The following is a 22,890-nucleotide window of genomic DNA, read 5'->3' as shown; positions in this document are numbered from 1 at the left end:
TCTAAGCTAGAGTCTTACACCTCTTGCAGTCAAATTTTTATGCTAATTTATGAAAAGAAATTTGTTGACGTTTTCCCAAATTGCTACACTATCTTAAGGATTTTTTTAACTTTGCCAATCACTAGCTGTGAAGCTGAACGCTCTTTCTCCAGGATGTCATATATAGAAAACAAATATAGGACAACAATGTCGAACCATCGACTAAATCATTTATCAGTTCTTTCCATAAATTGTGATTTAACGAAGGACTTACAATGTGATGAGCAAATAAAGAAATTTGCAGCACAAAAATGCAGAAAGGTTGCTTTATAATGTATATAACATAACTACACATAACCTGTCAATTTCTTTTGCAATAATGTTGTACAGTTGCTGTTTGTATAGACAAATAAAAATAAATAAAATTATTTTATTGTCCTATTTTTTTCTATATACTTATCTACATCACTATAGAAAACAGTTTTTTGACAAAATGGCTATTAGGGCCCCAAAGTAGTTTCAGCCCAGGGCCCCACAAATTCACGATCCGCCCATGCATCAGGATCTGCTTGCACTGCGGAACATTGTTTAGAGAAAAATAAAATGAAAAAAGTAATAAAATCTTAAAACCAATAACGATGTTTATCGTGAAATTTTTTATTAAAAATGCTCAAATTTTATTTAAATAGTTAGCTTTTTCCTTCTATTTCTAGGCTTTCACAAAAATGATTAATAAAGCCTCTTGTTATTTTTTTTCTCCTAAACCTTTTGATAACAATTCAACATTATCTTAGAATATTTTACTTTGCGCTGTTTTTTTTGCCAATTTTTTTTTTACATATCAGAATTTAGTATGTAAAACTTGGATTTTCTAGTGGACGAATGCTTTAATATGTAATTTTTTTTTTAGTATTATAACATTTCAGGAGGATAATAAAGCATTTCTAATAATTCTTAAATTAAATTACAAATATGCCTAAAAACTACTTTTAGTTTGGCATTTTAATAAAGAAAATAAGTAAAGAAAATAAATAAATCTTGAACTTTAGATATAGTGAAAAATTAAAAAAAATAATAAAAACATTTCAAATAAAAAGAAAAATTTTGTATCGAATACAAAAGTCGAACTATTCATCTCCCTTCTGATTAAAAATGGATCTTTATGTAAATTTAATTTCTCCTACTTTAATACATTTTTAAATATTTAAAGTATTTATAAATATATATTTATTATTCCTATTAAATTTTAACGCTTTTTTGTAAATCATTCATTTACATCCCTAAATAACATTAGTTGTCAGTTTTAATAAATAACTATGTAAACATAGGAATTTTATAGTTCTTTTTAAATTTTAATGCTATTTTGCAAATTATTCTTTTATGTACATAAATGAAATATTTATATATAAATAAATACTCGCATTAATGAAATTGTAAAGTTTAGTAATTTTAGTTCAAAATTCCATTTGTCAAATGGCTACTTTTTTATGCCAATGTTAATTCCATCGAAGAATTCAAATTTTTGGCACATGTATTTAAAGAACATTGCGACGAAAAGAAAAATTGGGCTAAACTAAAAATTTTTAGATAATTTATGAACATTAAATAATTTATGGTGACTTAATAACTAAATTTATGCTATAAAAAAGCAATGATTATCACTTAAGCTTATTGCATATAATTTTAAGTATTAATTGGCACAACTTATTAATTAGCACAGCTTCAAATGAATGCATTTGCAATTGTGCTAATTAATGCTGCTTCCTCCTTCAACTGCATTCAATCTATAATGAAGTTAGAAAACGTTTTTTAAAGTCAATGCAAATTAATACAAAAAAAATTTAATAGCACTAAAGGGTGTATGCTGTTAATAAAGGATGTGAAGAAACTATTGTTTCCAAATTTTTCCTTTTATTTATTTTTAATCAATTAAAATGAAATTGCTAAAATTTCAAAAGCTATATTAATTAAGAGAATTCAATTTTTGCTTCACCAAAAGCAAATATTAAGTCATGCATTTACAATGAACAAATTACGACATTTTTACTGTTTTTATAAATTTCTAACAGACAAACATAAATATTAGTTAACTCTGATCTTTTCTCGGGATTGGCAAAACATTCAAAATTCTGCAACGTAAGTACACGTAATATTTTTTTTTACTTATTTAAATTATTAAAACACTAAAACTAGCCAATTCCTGAAATTTTAAAGTCAAGATGATTCGGTCACACATCTTAGATTAAGTCATACCTCAAAGTTGGAACGCAAATTTATTTTACGCCCTTTCTCTTTCTCAAACCTCTACAGTTTCAGAAATAAAACTCTCATTTTTAATATTATTCCATTATTTTCGTGATTCTTCATTTTTTAACGTGTTTATTATGAACGATTTTATGTGACAGCACTTTGTTAATAGCCATAACAAATGAACAACTAACTGGGTTTTAAAATTATTCAACTGCACTTGAAAATAAAATTAAAACTAAAAAATGCGTGATACGATAATAAGATTTAATGCGAAGAAGTAATCGTTGCGCAACTTGTATCATTGTAATAGTTCATATTGAAAATGATTTTCACCACTTTTGAATAAAGTTTTTTGTATTTTTAAAATTTTCAATATAAATGTTAAGATATTTATCTGGCAACATCTAATCACTCTCTCTATTTTCAATCTGATCTCCAGCGGGGGCTTATAAAATAAAGATCTCGAGTGCAAGGAAGATTCTCACAACAATACAACAATGGATTAATGGCCATTAGTTAAAATGAAAAGAAGGGAAAAAAATCTCGGTAGAAAGCACTTAGAATCGTAATTACTTTCAAACAATCAAGAACTCTTGTTAAGTTCTTACTTTTTTAGCCCATCCAATTTCTATTTTGTAGTTGAATTTTTGTGGTGCGTAGTACGGCTTGCGTGGTTAATTTTACTTCAAGTTTAATACTTACTAAGTCACCAACGAATTGCCAGAGGAAAAAAAAAATTACTCCATTCTTCTCCCAGTTTTTTTTTACCCCCCGAAATTTCAAGTTCTATACTTTATTTACTAAATGACTGGTAATAAGAACTATAATTCTGAAAAAAAAGAGTTTCGATTAAACCGTTACCACATGAACGGAAATCGTTACCAAATAAATTATTTAAATACCGTATTATTACCAGTAATTTACTGTTATTATTTATCCTATAGAGTTAATATATCTAAATCTGATATTTTGCATCTCTGTTTATGCATTTACAGTTATGCATAAAAACTATTTATTCAATTAAATTTACCTTTCAGTTTTGTAATTTCCACTAATTGGGTGGTAATAAAGCCTATCATTTTGAAAACCGAAATTTCCGGTGAACATGAATGAAAAAATTACCATATGAATAAAAACGTTACCAAATGAATTGTTTAAATATCGTATATTTTGATTTTTATTATTAGAACTATGGGATTTCACCAGAAGTGTCATTACCATGCAGTACAGTAGTTTTACCAGAATTTTTTGAAATTTGGTTCCTATATGTTTTGAAAAATATTGAATTGAAATATTGAAGTTATGGTTATATAAACAAGTCCTCACATAATTTTTTCATTAATTTTCTTAGAAATTTTATCCATTCTGTGTGGATTTTTGGTACGTATAAAATAATAAAACAATTCAAAATCGCCAAAAATAAATTTTAATAATTCCAAATTACTCGTATTTTTTAATAAATAATTAGTTACAATTATGAAAAAATTACCCTCATCTTGTGATGATTGTGGTCCATGATATCTTATCTCTAACGGTATGCTGGGGCTTTGCCCAACGGGCTGCTGTGAAAATGGAGTTTTGTCTATGAAATAAATCAAAGAGATTACGAATTGCCACAACATGATTAGTAATGAATCAAACAAGAAAATTCCACGAAAAAATCTAAATCTAATTTTAAATAAAAGCTTATCTTTCATTTTTGCTTAGGCAGAAAGAAATTTAATATTAGTTTTAAAAATGAGTTTGCCTAATCCGTCTAGATCTTATCTCAGTGATTATGGTGAAAAACATAGGGTTACGAATTTATTAATGTTTATTTAGTCTCAGTGACTCAATTTACGCTTGTTTTAGCACTACAAAATTAAAATTGGGTAACTAAATGTAATTTTTTTAATGTTTAGTTAAAATGTTTGTAATATAATAACATTTAATAAAAAATTTAATAATTATGATCCAATAAATTTTGCTTGATTAATTAAACCGTACAAGGCAATTGAGCAATATAAACTACATCTTTATCAATATCAATTTACCTCTTTATTAGTTTCCTATTATTTACAATGACGGAAATTACACAGAGAAAAAATGGTTCAGCGTCAAACCATAGTACTCGATACCTAAAATGCAAAAAATATATTCGTCAAATTTTTCTATAAAATATATTTGCAAATAATATAAATAATGACGTATTTGTTACAGCTGTAACCAAGTTTCATACAATCAACGAATATTAATTTTCTGTTTTGTTTTTGTTTTTTTTAGATTAAAATTATCATTGGACTTGATAAAAAAAATATATAAATTAGTGTTTTGAATTAATTTTTAACTTAAACATTCTCAGAAAAAAAAGAGTACAAGATCAAACCATAATCATCGTACCTAAAATACATAAAATATGCTAAATTTTCGATAAGATATACTTGCAAGAAAACAAATCGTAAAATATATGTAACAATTGAAACATATAAAACAATATCAATCTATTAAGATCAAACATATCGTGTGACTTTATTTTATTACGTGCAGTTTAGCTTTTAAGTTATACGTTCTCTGAAGAAATGGTTTAATGTAATACCATAATAATAAGGTGTGAGTTAAGGCACAATACGCTGTTAGTAATAAGGTGTGAGTTAAGGCACAATAATAAGGTGTTAAATTGAACAGTGTTTCGGTTCAAGTGGAACCATATTATTCTATTATCGCATTTAAGAAGTATTATAATATGGTTCAACTTAGCATCATATTAAGCAAATTTAGACCATAAAATGGTTCACCGTGACCCAAATGTTTTAACAGTGCATAGACTCCATACATTAGTGCCCTTTACAGTATTTTCCATACATTACTTTTTCACATTTTTGCCAGGCACACAATTCATAACTTTTAAGAAACTATTAATAAAATATATAAAGATAAGTAAACTCGTATATTAAAAGCATGTTTTTTAAAGTATATTTTTTTAAATATTTCATCATTTCAATTGCTCGCGGCATTACAATCACAAAAAAAACCTTTTACAGACTAATGAACTTTCCTCATATATAAATAAATACACATAATATGCTTAGCCGAAGTTTTAATTTTTTTTATGATAATTTTTAGACACGTAATTTATGAGTGCATTACTGCCAGAAATATTGATTGAAAATAAACAGACATAATGCCTCTTTTAGCAATATAAAACAATAAATACCTAAAAGAGATCATAAATACGCTATTCAAATTATTTATGCGCTATATGTTTTTGCTTCTACGAAGATATTTTTACGAATTCCTGGAAAGTATTAAATTTATTGTGAAATAATGGCAACATCTGGTGTTGACGCATCGAATGTTATTTCCTTGAAATTGAATTCAAATGTCTTGCGTAATGATAAGTTACTATTAGTTCTTCAAATTGTGTTCCATTTTTTGAAGTACTAAAAAAAATTTTAAAAAGATATATATGAGCACATGAATAGTGTCTTTTTCTTCCTTTTTTTATTATTTTTATATTTAACAGTAAATATAGCATAACAAATGAAATTTTTAAAAATATAATAAAGCAAAATGATAATATTTAGTTAAATGCAAACGTTTGCCTACAGAAGAGTTTCAAAAAGTTTTAATTTGTTATCTGATTATTTTGTTATTCAAACTTTGAAAAAAAATGAAAAAAAAGGTTTCAAGCACATGTCGTTTAAAAACCTTGCTTTAGTTCCAGCTATTGAAATTGTATAAATATGAAACATATGTGGCATAACACTGACTTAAAACGCACGGCATTATGGAGACCATCTAGAAGTCTTTCCAATAAACTATATTACAAACTTATTGTATTTGGAAACATTGAGACTTATTTTTAAAGTATAAAATTTTAACAATTATTTTACTTAAATAAATTTTTTGCTTTATGATTAGTTAATAATATTAGCTGATTTTGATTATAATTTCCAATCCATTATATTATTCGTATAAATATGAAACATATGTGGCATAACATTGACTTAAAACACACGGCATTAAGGAGACCATCTGGAAATCTTTCCAATAAACTATATTATAAACTTCTTGTATTTGGAAACGTTGAGACTTATTTTTAAAGTATAAAATTTTAACAATTATTTTACGTTAATAAATTTTTTGTTTTATGATTAGTTAATAATATTAACTGATTTTGATTATAATTTCCAATCCATTATATTATTTGTATAAATATAAAACATATGTGGCATCACATTGACTTAAAACACACGGCATTAAGGAGACCATCTAGAAGTCTTTCCAATAAACTATATTATAAACTTATTGTATTTGGAAACATTGAGACTTATTTCTGAAATATAAAATTTTAACAATTATTTTACGTAAATAATTTTTTTGATTTATGATTAGTTAATAACTTTAACTGACTTTGATTATAATTTCAGTAATAGAAATTTCATTTCCCTGACTCACTTAATCTTTTAAAACAATTTCTTACATAGATAAATTTAAAGTTTAATACAAAACAACATCGATAGTTGAAATACAATTTTAAAAAATTTGTATTAATTGTTATTATAATTTTATATAACTATACTATTAATTTGAACACAACTACAATGCACATTAAGCTGAAGCTAGATAACATTTCAGTAAGTTGTACACATAAATTATGGTTTGAAACTGTATGCGAAAATATTAATTGTAATGCAAATAAATTAATAACACTAAAACAAAACTCTTTTAAGCATAATGATTAATTAAAATAACAATTAACTAAAATTGCAATTAATTTTAATAACAATTAACTATAATTTATTATAATAACAATTATTTATAAAAACAATACATTATAATAACAATACATTATAAAAACAATACATTATAATAACAATTAATTAAAATATATGTTTTTAATTAATTGTTAAAAAGCATTTTTTTTTCTAACATTTATTTGATTTGAGCAGTTGCTTTTTTTACTGGTAAATCGAATGGGGGGAAAATATGTCCTTTTAAAATATAAAACTAATTGAGAAATTTATGTATATAGAGTTTTAGTTTTAAAAAAAATAATATTAATTTTACTTTATATATTTTCGAAATTCTTTAAATATTATGTACTTGTGTCGAGTAATTTTTTTTCTTTAAACATCGTCTTTAAAATATTATTAAAAAGTACTTTCTTTGTTTTTAAAAATGCATTGAACAACTTTTAAAGCAACTTAAGGAAAAATTTAAATATATATCGCACTTATGACATTTTTTGTGTATTTCTGATAAACTACGTGCTACTCATTTATAAGTTTAATCGTCAAAATTATAGTTAGTTAAATCTGAGGAAAATTGGCCTAAGGAAAAGTTCCTAACTTAAAAATGTATTAATAAATCCATCATTTCTATTAATGATTCAGAAAATTCATAATCCATCAACTTTTGATGACTCCAATTCATCATAACTTATGCCAATTCATTTATTATTTCTAGTGATTTTCAATTAATTAATAAATAGAAAAGATAGAACATATAAATTTCACTAAAATTGTCGAACATTTAATATCACAATATTTATAAAAATTTGTTCTAAATCGATAGTTATTACATTGATACCATTTCTATGATTATCGTCAGTAATTTTTTCTTGAACTAAAAATTGTGCTTGTGCATGATAGTGTTAATAAAAAGTAACAGCTAACTTTAAATATTCTTTAATTTATTTTTAAATAGCAACCACATTTTATGTCTCAAACAAAATTCTTAGACCTCACTACAACTCAATCTTTTAATAAAATGATTCTAACAATAACTTATTAAAAATATTAAAAACTTAAGAAATATTCAGAGTTTACAAACATCATAAATTTATAAATGTTACCAGCTTACAAACTCCGTATGCTTATCAATATAAAGACACTACAAATTCCATGAGTTTAGATATGTTCAATGTTTACAAACACCATTAGTTCGTAAACATAAAATTCTATTATTAACTTATGATTTCTTAATAAACTCTGTATGTTAAATTTTTTGAAAATATGAATTTACGTAAACTATGAGTTAAAAATATTTAGCTTTTTCAAATGCAAAATTCTTAGAAAAATTATCAGTTTACAAATGGTAAAAGCTTAGAAAAATTAGACTTTACAAATACAAGAAAAAAATATTGGAAAAATTAGCAGTTTACAATTAACATAAATTTATTATTATTAAAAGTTATAGTAAGGCATACAGTCATAAATATTAAGTCATACCGTTATAAATACACATGCAAAGCCAACAAATGTCTAAAGTTTTTAAATAATATGAATTTATGAATACTTTAACGTAAGTTTAAATTCAATTCAGACAAATTCAAAATTTATAAATGCAAAAAAATTATTTTAAAAAAAATTAAGAATTTGCATATACCTAAAGTTTGCAAATTAACTAAATTTAAAATGAATTAATTTTAAAAGTTTGCAAATGCCATAATTGTTTAAATATTGACAGTGTACAAATACAAGCATAAAAATATTAATACTTTATGTTTTTAAAACTTGGATGTTTACGAATGTCACAAATTTCAAAAGATTAAGCACTTTCGAATGTTATAAATTTAAAAACGGAGTTCACATATTAAATTAGTTTATAAATATTAAAAGTTTACTAATACCATAAACTTTTAGATATTAACATTTTACAAGCAGTATGAAGTAAATTAATAAATTATAATACCATAATTTAAAAAATATTTAAACTTTACTTGGTTACAAGTTCTAAAGTTGCAAAAAAGGAACTTGTAAACAAGCAAAACAAAAAAAGCATACACAGGCAAAATATACTCATGCAAGAAACACATGCGAAACATACTTCACATGCAAAAAATATATAAATAATAGCAGCTTACAAATAACATTAGTTATTTAATATTATCTGTTTACAGAAATAAGTTTTAAAAAAAATATGAAACCTTAAGTTTTTAACTAAAAAAGGCTTAAAAAACAAAGGTTTTCAAAAAAATTATAAATAATGAGAAATATTTAGACTTTACAAATACCACAAGTTTTGAACTATTGAAAATTTACAAATTAAAAAGTTTTTAGAAATATTCAGTTAAACAAAACATATTTTTGGCAAAACAAATTCCTAATAGGAGTTTATTCTTAAATTATTTTTTAAAATAATAAATCAAAATTTTGATTATCATGCAGTTAAAAACATTTAGACTTTACAAGTACAACAAGTCTTGAAATATTCAAAGCTTACAATAAAAAAATGTCTAGAAATATTAACAGTTTACAAACACAATTAGTCTTGAAATATGAAGAATCTTGAAATTGAAAAGTTAGTTACTAAATAACGTAAATTTAGAAACATTAAAAATTTATGAATACCATAAATTTATACCTCATAATTATGAGTTGAAATATTCAATTTAACAATGCATATTTTGAAATTAAAAAAATATATAATATGAGTATATTGCTAAATAATTTTTAAAATAATAAATCTAAATTTTGATCTTTAAATGATTGGTGAAGGCCATAATAGTTGTCTCCTAAATTAGAGTGTGATTCTGGGTATAAAAGTTCAACATCACTGACATATACCATTGAGCATTAAAACTATTAATTCATGAATCATTCTTCTGCCAAAACAATCCCACAAAAGTAACAATGCGCAGGATTCTGAGCATCATCCATCTGCAATCAGCAAAATAACAATTCCTGTGAAACGAAGGAAAGAATTCATGTAAAAAAAAAACCAGTGTATAACACTTAATTTTTTAAAACTTGTAAAATATAGTTATGATATTTTTATTTTAGTTACAGTTTTATTTCTTATTTCTAACTGAAAGCGAATTTTTCATTTAATTTTATAGACATGTTTGACTTATTTGTGTGGAATCAGAAATTTCTCCCGACAAACTAAAAAAAATTAAATGGTAAGAGTTTTTTATTATTCTCAATGAATGGTTAAATTTTAGACTACACTGTGAAAAATTCCGGATCAAATTAGGGTAAAAAGTACCGATCTTCAGGATATCGGTACTTTTTACTGTAAAATCCGTTTTTACCGGAACATGATAGGGAACAAAAACTCAGATATACCGTAATTTTTAAAGTAATAATTACCGTAAAATCACTGAATCACACTCATATTAAATGAAAATTACTGAAAAAATTACGGTATAATATTTGCGGTAAAAATGGACACATAGCACTATCCATTTTTTCCTGCTGTAAATTCAAACAGGAATGCGATTTATCCCTAAATTAATGACACTGTAATTCAATCTTTAAAAGCAGCACATAGCACTATCCAATTTTTTTTTCTTTTGTTTATTCAGGAATAGGATTTATCCCTAAATTAATAACACTGTAATTCAATCTTTAAAGGCCGCACATAGCACTATCCATTTCTTCCTGTTGTCTATTCAAATAGGAATGTAATTCATCACTAAATTAATAACACTGTAATTCAATCTTTAAAAGCAGCACATTGCACTATCCATTGCTTCCTATTGTATATTCAAACAGGAATGCGATTTATCACTAAATTAATAACACTGTAATTCAATCTTTAAAAGCAGCACATAGCATTATCCATTTTTTCCTGTTGTATATTCAAACAGGAATGTAATTCATCACTAAATTAATAACACTGTAATTCAATCTATAAAAGCAGCACATTACACTATCCATTTTTTCCTATTGTAATTTCAAACAGGAATGTGATTTATCACTTAATTAATAACACTGTAATTCAATCCTTAAAAGCGGCACGTGGCATTATCCATTTTTTCCTGTTGTACATTCAAACAGGAATGTAATTCATCACCAAATTAATAACACTGTAATTCAATCATTAAAAGCAGTACATAGCAGTATCCATTTTTTCCTGCTGTATATTCAAACAGGAATGTAATTCATTTGACTACTCATTCACGTCTATATAACATCTTGAAGTAACAGTCATAACTTTAAATCCGAGAAATCACTAAAAGTTATTAAATCTAACACATTTTCAAAAGTTAGATACGCTTGTTCGTGGATGCAAATAGCTCCAACAAAACTCATCAGGAAAAGTTATGTTTTTTAAATCTTTCCTTTGCCTTCCAACTAGCAATTTAACTAGTTCAGTTAATCTTTAAAAGCAACGTAGATATATTATGTGCAATAAGAGAACCACAAGGATCAATCTTTACGGTTGAATAAAGAGCTTTTCCATTCTGAATCCACTCCAAATTCTAACAAAATTAAATACTGATAGGATTAGCTATATCCGCACGCATTAAGATATTTCTGTACTTAAAAGATTAAAACTTCCTATTCCTTTCAATCATCAGTATATTTTTTTTTCTAATAAATATTAAAGTATATTTCAGTTTTAAAAGAATATTATTTTAGAACTAATCCGAATTCAGCTGATCTTTTAGGATGTATTACTTGATACAATATGCTTATTACACAATATTTATGACTATTTCATACTTTAAATTATATAATCTCAAAGGAATCCTAGGAACCCAAAATTGGATAGAACCCACATGCTTTCAAAAAGTAATTGAGCATTAATCCTCACTTTCACTCAAATAATCATTTTTCTACAAAAGAAAAACTTTAAAAATTCTTCTTTGCTAGAACAAATACAGATTTAGAGAAAATAAATGACCGGATTTTAAATATTTATACTTTCAAAACTATTATACGTATGACAATAAGCGATACCCGATATTAAAGAAAAGTATACCAAGTATTTTGTTGTTTGTTTTTATTTTCAGTTACAAATGTTCGGTTTATGATTATTTTGTTACAAGACAAATGTTTAATCTGAAATCAAGTTTGCTTCACGTATTTTATAGTTTCATAATAGTACTTAACTCTGTTGAAATGCGTTTTTGAAATTTAAATTTTTTCAGTGTTGCTTATTTAATAGGGGTCTGGTTCATTTCATCGACAATCACTTCATCGACAGGCCATTTCANTGAAATGAATGCGACCCATTTAATAGTGCTTTTGAGTTAACACTATACAACGAAATAAATCACATGGTGTAAAGTCCGAGGATCTTGGTGGTCATGTGATGTGGGGTAAATACCATTACCCACACACCTAAGACACTGTTTATAGTCACCGATGCCATGAAGTTAGTTTTTTTGAATTTTCGACATCGATGATTAATAAATACGGCCTTTGACGTAACAGCATAAAGGAAATCACATGGCGTAAGGACCGGGGATCTTGATAGTCATGTGATTTGAAGTACCTCACACACACCCAAGACACTGTTTATGATCACCGATTCCTTGAAATTGATACCTTGTTTTCGACATCGGTGGTTCATTAACTGTGCCTTTGACGTAACCCTTTAAGAAAATCACATGGTGTTAAGTGCAGGGATTTTGGTGGCCATGGGGTTGGAAATAAATTACCATTGCTCACCTGTCCAAGACACTACTTATAGCCACTGATGTCGAAAACACACAGAATAAATTTATATACATTTATGCAGCATTAGGGGTCATTAACAGTGAATTGTGAGGAACATAACTTTTCATCCTGTAATAAAAAAGTCGAAGATCGAACATTTGTATTTCTTTTTTTTTAAAAAAGGTATATTTTTCTTTAGTTTTGTGAATAGCTCATTGTATTATGTGCAATGGTTTTAAAAGTACAATGAAATCTATCAAATTGACCACTCTTGTAACTTGGCCCCTTATTCAAGTTAACCTCTATTATAGAGAACAGAATTTGTTCCATACAATAAAAGTAAGCAACACTTTTGTGATTTAATCATCCGTTAGCAATCCAGCAATGTGAACTTTATTAAGGTTCAACATGATCCAAAATTTCTAGCATTGTATGAATGTTCTCTATGAATCCAAATCACATCAAAATGAACTCAGTTTCTTATATTTAAGCTTCATATTTTCTGGGAACTATTTTAGATCATTGTTATTCTCGTTATAAATCTTAATGCATTTATTTTAATCTTTTATTAGATAAATCTATAAAAGAAGAAAGGAGCAATGAAAGGATACTGCATAAAATAAACCTTGCTCGAAACAAGAAAGCCTGAACTTTGACAAAATTGAGATCACAATGAATAATTTCCAGTTTCAACAAAGGAAGAAAAATTTAAGAAGACAATATATGCCACTCAATCCATATTACATGAGTTTACAAAACATTGAGGATTTGCCTTCGAGCGATAGACAGCAATCAGAAAATGATTACGAAAACACATTCTTCTACCAGACACACGGAATAGAAATAAAAGAAGAAGTACTTGAAACGTCCCCGATCAGCACAGATGCGGATGAATCAGTACCAGAACCTAGTAGCTCTACAGGAGTTCAAAATAATATTCAGCAATCATCTACCTCTTTTATGGATACAACCTCGAACATCAATCAATCATCTCCATCTCTTTTGGGTACAACCTTAGACATCAATCAATCACCTGCTTTTTTTGTGGGTACAAATTCAGAAATCAATCAAGTCAGCTCCGAAGATTCCACTCCTTTTCAAACTATTGATATCAATCCACCGATATTAACGCGAGAAGATGTCGAAATGGATAACATGGAGACACATGAAGCTAATCAGCTTCAAACGACGACTTTATTAACAGACTCGGGATTAAACAAGAATAGTAACTATTGGCAACGAATTTCACATGAAAATCCATCAATGTCAGATTTAAGTTTATCCAAAAGAAGCGATGATAAGCCACGTGAACGACGAATCTGTAGTAGTCTAGAGAATCAATCAAATGCTTCTAACAAAAATAATATTTCTTCGTCCATCGGAAACTCAGATCGTGGTCGATTAAATGGTTCAGTGACTGGGCCAAAAAGTATCAGCTTGAAGAGGAAGTTCAATCGGGCTCAAAATCAAAGCTGGACCATTGACAAAGCACAGAATTATCAAACTGAAGAGAATGCAGCAAAAAATAAATTTCGAACAAGGTCAGAAAACCGTGAAGAGAACGATAAAAATATTTCTCTTCAGGGCAGAGAACTAGAAAATCAGGATGATCTTCGAAATCATAACCTATTCAATACCACGTCTCCTGCATCAGCCTCGGCTATAGAGCCTGAAATAGACTCAAACTCATTTAATCAAACAATAAGTCAGGTTGATTCAAATAATAAGAACCATAGAGAAGTTATCAGAAACAAGAGGACAGAAACTGAACAAGATTTTTTCTCCCAAACACAAAACGAAATTCGTCAGAGCAATAATAGTAATCTCAACACAGAAACAAATGAGAATAACCTTTATGTAATTCCAGAAAGAAACAATTCCATAAATGTTTCAAATGATATGAGTCTCATGCCGATGAATCAAAAAAATTACAAAACTGTCACAAAAGAAAATAAGAAACAAGTGTCTCAGAAAGGTAATGATCAAACTCATTCCGAGATGGAGAATTATTTTAAGAATAACACATCTGATAGCAGAAACAAAAATCTATTTTCGAACGATTTTTACATAAATGAAGCAACAGGTATTAATAACAATGCTATGACTTCAATACCCTCTGGTAATGATCCGGAAGGTAGCAGAAATTCCCAACATAACACTGAAAGCAAAAACGAACATAATTTAATTAATAAAATAACTCCTTTTTGTTTAAATACCTCAACTCCACCAGGAATCGAAAATATTAGTCAGCCGAGTCAAGATGAAGTTTTAGAATCCGATAAAAATGAATCTAAAACAAACGCTGAAATAGAAATGATATCAGATGACTCTGTTTCCGCCATCTTTGCTTCAGACTCTCCAAATGTTCCAATGCAATACATAGATCCCAATCAACAGTTACTTGGAGAAAACGGTAAAGAGATAAACTTTTGCTTGGAAAATAATAATATGTATTCAAATAACATTGCTTACACAGAAGAAAATTCAGAAGTTTTCCATGAGAATACAAACGTCCCTATAACCTCTAATAACATGAATTACAATGATCCTTCCTTTGTCAATTCACACATGACGAATGTTTCGAATATGTTTCTAAATATTGCATCAGATTGTGAGTCATATAATCCATATAATTTAAAAAGCGATCCACAAAAACATTTTTTTATTCCAAATGCCTGTGCTCATAATGACAATAATTCTCAAGTTTTCTACGAAGCAGACGGCGTAATAGTTCCTTATAGCTCAGAAAAAGAAACTTCGAGTTTACTTATGAATCGCACAAGTACCGGCATTTATAACAACAACACTGGCTTGCCCTCTATTGTATCGAACCATCCGAATGAACACTCTAATAATAATACGTTTCAGAATTTTTCGAATTATCGAAACTTTGCGGAGCTCCCCGAAAATTCAGAAACACCTCTGCAAGTCAATTCAAATGATGATGATTTCGATGATATCAAAATTCTCTATCAAAGCAGTGTAAAAACAAGTGTAATTCAAACTAGTGACTCTGAAATTGGGAATTATACTCAAATGAAATCTGGGTCTGTTTTAACGATGGTAGAACCCATCCAAAACTCAGATGATTCTTATTCAGCTCCTAACACTGATAATCAAGCTGCTTACAATAACTCACATAATTTCGATCAAACAAATTACAATAGTACAAGTGAACCATCCGTTGACACTGTGAAAGATTTGGCTGATGCAAGTGGAGTTACAGACGACGACATAATATTTATTGGAAGAATTATAAGGACTTTGGCTACCTCTACAGACCCTACAGTATTTGATACCAGGACAAAGTTTGAGTTCGCCTGCATTGATTTACAAGATGTTAAAACTTACCTTCGAGTTACAAATACAAAAAATTCAAAAAGTTATCTTTGTCATCCACTAAGCCAAGCAAAATCTGTTGAAAATATTCAAGCCTTTAACTATTGTCAACAAACTTCGAATTATAAATCGAGTTCAGAAAGTTCTATCAACCACTTAGATCATAATATAAACAACGAACAACAATTATGTCCTAACTACTCAGATGCTATTCAAAACATAAAGCAGGAGACAGATGAAAATTCTAATTTCAAAATATTTTACTGGGAAATGTCCGGGCCTCCTAGAAGTAACACAGAAAGCGTTGGAAGTTTTAACTCGTATGTTGGAGAAAATTTTAGTTTTACATATGCTCCAATTACTGAAAATTATGCTAGCACTATAATCACCCAAACTCAAGCAGAATGGGCAGCAATACACAATGACTATAACAACAATCTTCATCTTGAATGCATTCAGAAATTTTTTTACATTTGGCCTGTCAATTTTGAATTTATTGCAAGTCAACCACTTGATATCTTAAACAGCCATTCGACATCTGTGTCCGCAACTTTTAATCTTGCAATGGATCCTGAAAGCAAGGGAAATCCATACAGGTTTCTAGGATTAAGTGATTACCACGCAGACGCTATATTTGACATTCTCAAAAGCAAACTTTTACCCCTTGTGCCCCATGGGCAGCTGCAAGAAGAGAGTAAAAGCTTCGCTGAAATGAGTTGTAGCGTAACTTCGCAAAACAACATTCGCAATGTTGGTGCCAGTAACTCAGGTCAACATTTCATGCAACAGTTGGTGCATTATCCGTCATCTAACAGTATGTGCAATTCTTTTGAACAAACGACAAGCTGTGGCATTCCAGACACATTGCCAGAAAACAATGATGGAACAGGTTTTAACAGCAAAGAACCTCTAAATTACAACTATAGAGCTCCAATTCATAATAATGGCATTTTGGCAGAAAATGTGATTCCTTTATTTCAAAATAAACAAATCAGTGGTGGGTCAGAATCTGGCCATACCAATGCATTGCAAAATTTTAATTCGAAAAGACAAGTGCACTCAAAATATTATAGAAACTTGGGAACCATGGCTCCAGGTAGGTTGTATAATCAACAGGCTTACCATAATCAGCCTGCATTGAAAAACTCTGTGAGTTATCCTGCATCCCAACAACATTTTTTTCAACATAATAATACACCGAATCTTGATTCCAATAACGAAAATCAAAGTAATGTGAATGTGCATGCGAATAACTTCAACTCTTATAACCACGAACCAGAACAAAATCTATATGAATGTAATTCATTTCAAAGCCAGTTACCAACGGCTCACTTATCCAAAGGACCAAATCGATGCGTAACTGTCATAAATACTAATGCTGCACTTGGATCGATGGGGCAGAACTACAACAAGAATACAAGCCAACGATTTGATGAAAGCCGTGGAATTTCAACAATTTATCAGTATTCAAATCCAGTCTACGATAATATATCTGACGATAATAGCTCTTTTCCTGCGATCCAAAATACGGAATCATTTCCCCAAAATATATCTTTTGGAAATAAATCTCGCAATATAGTTAACCCTAATGCTATCAACGAGAATTTTCGAAATCGGGAAATTATCCTCCCGCCATCGCTAGATTCTAACCAGTCGAAATCCATAGAACTGCTTCAACAACTTTCTCTAAAACCGTACAACAAAGTTAACAATCTTAATCAACGAGAAGAAAATGTACACTTTAAAGTAACCAAAGGTGGTGCCGCATATTCCTATGAAATGAGAAGGCACGAAATTTCTCATCAAAATGATCAAGAAATTGAACGAAGGCTTCTTCTGCATACTAGTGGGAATATTGTACAGGAAAGCACAAATGCAAAACTTCGACGGTCAAGGAAAGCTCCATACACACAAGCTATTATGGATGCGAATGTTTGTAATAATAGATTTCGAAGATTACCCTCAAGCGAGCAAAACATTTATAAATACGAAAGACAATCCTTAACGGAAAGAAATCCTTCAGCGCACACTGAAAATCTAAATCATCAACCATATATGGGTATTTACTGCCAACACACTAACACCCCAATGTTTGTAAGGAATGCAAGTGGGAACAACCATGTTATCAAAACAATGAATTCAAGTAAAGCCATAGATTTGTCGAACCGAGAACAGACTGGGAATAACATTTCATCTCCTGCCTCATTACCAACATCGTCTTTTTCGAATCCTCCTTTACAAATCATTCCATCAAACTTAAATTTAACTACGCCGTCAACTAGTCAACAGTTCATCAGCACTACTGATGAGCAGACGATAAGGAACATCTACCAAAATATTGAAACGCCTCGTGTAGAACAAAGGCAGAGTAGAAGATTGAATAGATTGAACAGCTGTGATGGAAATAACGCACTTGTCGATAGGAACGTAAATGCTTCAGTTAGTGAAAATGAAACCCAAAGAATAATAAGAGGCATAAAATCTGCTTACGTCGAGAAAAGATATCAAGATATGCTAAACATTTTGCAAGAGAATCAATTTCTTCCATGCTACCACAAAGAACTTCAGTCGTATTGGATAAAAGGACATCACCTTTTAGAATACCCCTCCCAACACTGTGATGATATCAATAAAGTCGTAGTTAGGTCTGGTGAAGAATATCGATTACGTACTCAATATCCGTATCCAGCAGGCATTTCCAGCAAACCCCAAGAAATTCTAGCTATTATTTTTGAAGATGATAAATATCCATCACTTCAAAAACGGCAAACATTAGCAGGTGAAGTGGGCTATACTGAAAAACAAGTTAACACATGGTTCAAAAATCGAAGACAAAGAGATAGGAAAAGGTATGTTAAATTACTATTTTACAATTAAAAGGTGCTCAGATCATGCCGTTTGGAACTGAAAACCATTTAAAAATAGTCTGATTTGATTACAGTAGAGCGTTGTTTGATTTGTTCGAGAGATATATCATTCGCCCTCTCAATGAGGTATCCAGATTCGAATGCCAGTGGTATCTGTTTGATACGAATTTTACTCCAGGCTCCCCCCGCCACCACAATTGTGACTCAAAATATCACAATTTTGAAGTAATAGATGGATCGTGGGTTAGAATTCCCTTTCCATCATTCTAACCGAGGGAAATTTGCATGCTTTTCCACTCCTTGAAACGGAAATGCGGGTTAGTTCCATCGAAAAATTCGTCACAAATGCTATTTTGTCCCAAGGATTGATTCAGGAATTCTCTTGTTTTCTGGGCAAGGTTCAAAATTACAAGGCTTCGTAGTTAAACAATGGTCGCAAACTAAGAATTGGGTTGGTTGTTCAGAAATAAAATTTAAAAAAAAGGAAACTAACAAGACCATGATTTACTCGGAATTGGGTCAAAATCCGGTTATAAAATAAAATATTAAAAAAAAAAAAAAATAACTGATACTTTCAATTAACCTGATCGATCAATAACCAGACTTTTTTCCCCCTTTTCTACAAAAAAAAATCTATTAATTTTTCTATTAAGTATTCTCTGAAAATTTCTTCTTAGCGAAGGAGTCGAAGAATTGTTTTTATCCCTAACTGTCCTTGGAAAGAGGGAATGCTCTTCTAATTTTGAGTTCGTTCTCCCCAGTTTCAAAAAAGGAGAGAAAATGGTTTCTTTTATCCCTAACTAAGAGAGAACATCCTTCTCCGTTTGAGTTTATTTACCCCTGTTTCAAAAAAGTATGGAAAAGATTGAATCATTTTTTAAATCTTAATTTTTTTTTTAAAAATAACGTTTGCACGATATTTGAAAACTTGTCACTATATATAGTAGATACAAGAGATACTACCATATATATATATATATATATATATGTCAGGTATATATGCCGAGTTACTTCAAACTACACCATAATGCGATGATGGTTATCATCAACTAATTCAATCAACCATATGATCAATAACAATAACAATAATATTTATTCCTCAATAATAACATGAGTCACATAGACTCTAACCACTTAGGTTCGAACCACACAGGTTTCAGGTTTTACCTAAAAACAACCAGTTTCACTTAGAAACTACACATCAACTGACTCACTCTTGATTTACATCGAGAAAGTTCGTTGCTTTTTGTTAAAGAGAGCGACATCTGGCGTATTGACAAAGAGGCTGTATTCTCGCATGTTACAATGTTACANAGTCCCAGTGTTTTTCAGAGATATATTTTACATGTTTTTAGAGAATTAATTAAAGATAAAACTTTAGTTATTTATTTAGATGACATTTTCATTCCAGCAAAAAATGATGAGGAAGGTTTTCAAAAATTAAAACGCGTTTTAAAAACAGCTGCTGATAACGGATTGGAATTAAATTTCAAGAAATGTCAATTTTTAAAACGTTCCATAGAATGTCTCGGTTACATAATTGAAAATGGCACGATTCGCCCTTCACCCTCTAAAACTTTAGCAGTTAAAAATTTCCCGGAACCTAAAACACATAAACAATTAATGAGTTTCCTTGGATTAACAGGATATTTCCGTAAATTTATCCCAAATTATAGCAAAATAGCTAAACCTCTCAGTGATTTGCTCAGAAATAATACTGATTTTAAATTCGATAATGAACAAAAAGAATCTTTTCAAAAGCTCAAGATAGCCTTAACGAATGACCCAGTCCTTCATTTATATAGACAAAATTCTGAATTAGAGCTCCACACAGATGCCAGTAGTTTTGGTTTCGGAGCAGTTCTTCTTCAAAAAGCAGACAATGGTAAATTTTATCCTATCCATTATTTTAGTAAAAAAACGTCCCAACAACAAGAGAAATATAGTAGCTATGAGTTAGAAACACTTGCCATAGTTGAAGCGCTTAAAAAATTTCGAAATTATTTGTTAGGTGTAAAGTTTAAAATTATAACCGATTGCGCTGCTTTGCAAAGCACAATGAGTAAAAAAGAAATTATCCCTAAAATTGCGAGGTGGGCGTTGTATCTTGAGGAGTTTCACTTTGATATATACATATATAAGGTAGATCGATATAGTTCTTCGATGAATATAGAGGCTGTTATATATAATCATTATAGAAAACAATAAATATTCAATTACATAATATCTCTGTAATTATCGGCAGTGATGTTATCATGAACGTGTTGTATCCCAGTTAGTTATTTAATTATAAATAAAATTGCTTAAGGCAAATTTAAGTCTACTGGCTCTGCTGCATGCTCCTAATTTTGACCAGGTCATTTAAGGACGAGTTTTGTCCTGTAGAATATAGACTCTGAGTTTTTGCTCGCTTATAGGCTGCCTTTAACTATCAACTCAAGTGTGGTGCCCAACTCATGGGGCTTTATGTCTGATGTTCGACATTGCTTGGTACTCAAGTGATGACGGATTATTGTCATGGCGATGAGTATTCGAGATTCTTAAGGAATGGGTCGATGGGGCTGAATATATCTTAAGATAATTTCGTAAAATAAGAAAAACATATAACATCTTTAGCAAAAACATTATGTGTATCAGTAAAATTGATATAATATCGCTAAATACAACATCCATTTTTTTATGATGATAGAACTCGATATTAAAACTCCAATGTTGCCCAGCTCAAGTAACAACACTATAAAATATTGAAAACTCAAACATTCTCGAGCTCTTATTCCCCTACATTTGTTTCAGATTGAATCAGTGGAGAATGGGTGCATTGAATAAAGAGGCCGTTTTGATAACAAGGAAATTGAATAATAGTAAACAATAAAACAACAACATGATTGTACGAAATAGGGCTTTCCAATAAGCCATCCATTCCAATCTATTGCCTACCACACGAGTGATTACAGAATTATTGTGAGTGATTACAACGCCCTCTTTTGGTCAGGCAGAAATTTGCATGCTTTCGTTTCATTTTGCAATAGACAAATTTATATTAATTAGACTTACATTATAAAATCAATATTAAGAGCTGAATGAACTAATTCGATATCCGTTTTAGTGGAATATTTTATGTAGCTTTTTCTACTTTTAAAAGATATCCAAATGATTAATTCTCTTGCAGAGACAAAGATGAACGACAAGAAGTAATCATAAACTCGCTTCGACATGGCCTGCCGAACAATTTTGAGGCAAATATAAAACCAGGACGTGGTAGAGGACGTGGAAGAGGACGAGGTAGAGGAAAATATAGTCCATATATAAACCAGTACGAAAATGTAAGAGAATGACATGAACACATTTTTGCACCAACTTTAAGCAGTAAGGTAACTTAAAACTCACCAAACATTTTATGAATCTCTTAAGTTTACACATTAAATAACATTGATGGAATTATTTTTCTTTGTTTTTCTGAATTTCAGGTAATGAAATAGTGCCTTATGACATTTTTTTATGTGTTGAAAAATATTTTTGGATGTTTTCATGAGAACTGCAAGCAATAGAAACTCTTTATGACATTTCCATAACAATTGTAAATACTGAAAATATTTTATAACTGTTCCATGAGAACTGAAACTATTAAAAGAAACACCTTAGCGTGTTTTCTTTAGTCTGAGTACGGTAGAAGCTCTTTCCAAGAAACTTTCATACTTATTGAACTTCTTTCGATGCTTCATGAAATTTGAACAAAAGTTTATGAGATTTCTGAAAAACAAGTATGGCGAATCTCAAAAGAAATGAAATGATGTAAGCATTTAAAATTATCAAATTTTGAAAGAATAACTTCTTTCAAAAAATTTTAAGTGTTTTTATATTTTTCTATTAACTTATTATTGACTTAATACAGAAAAATAAGTCGTATTGATTTATATATTGTCTCTTCTTAAAGCTAAATATTAAGTTTTAAGATAATGAAGTATTAAGATAATTTTTATAAAAATATATATGCATTTCTGAAAATGTCTTCATTAAAAAATATTTTGTACGAAAAGATTTATCAATATTTTGTACGGTTTTATGAAAATATTTTGTACGGT

At 29.1% G+C, this 22,890-nt stretch overlaps 1 protein-coding gene and 1 long non-coding RNA gene across 2 annotated transcripts in view; one reads left to right on the top strand and one right to left on the bottom strand.

Moving 5' to 3' along the window:
- Positions 1-4,051, bottom strand: part of LOC139425134 (uncharacterized) — a 20,827-nt gene extending 16,776 nt beyond the window's left edge. The window contains exon 1 of the long non-coding RNA XR_011636364.1: positions 3,719-4,051. This is a non-coding gene — a long non-coding RNA (uncharacterized lncRNA). The remainder of the gene's footprint in view (positions 1-3,718) is intronic.
- Positions 4,052-13,274: 9,223 nt separating this feature from the next.
- Positions 13,275-22,571, top strand: LOC107440511 (GATA zinc finger domain-containing protein 7-like). Its single transcript, XM_071179086.1, has 3 exons — positions 13,275-18,790; positions 21,978-22,179; positions 22,276-22,571. The coding sequence occupies exons 1-2, from the start codon at positions 13,275-13,277 to the stop codon at positions 22,141-22,143; spliced, it is 5,682 nt and encodes a 1,893-aa protein (XP_071035187.1). The 3' UTR covers positions 22,144-22,179; positions 22,276-22,571.
- The last annotated feature ends 319 nt before the right edge of the window (positions 22,572-22,890 follow it).

Source organism: Parasteatoda tepidariorum, chromosome 3 (genome assembly GCF_043381705.1).
Source record: "Parasteatoda tepidariorum isolate YZ-2023 chromosome 3, CAS_Ptep_4.0, whole genome shotgun sequence".
Classification (NCBI taxonomy): Eukaryota; Metazoa; Arthropoda; class Arachnida; order Araneae; family Theridiidae; genus Parasteatoda; species Parasteatoda tepidariorum.
This window is presented reverse-complemented; position numbering and strand designations above follow the sequence as displayed.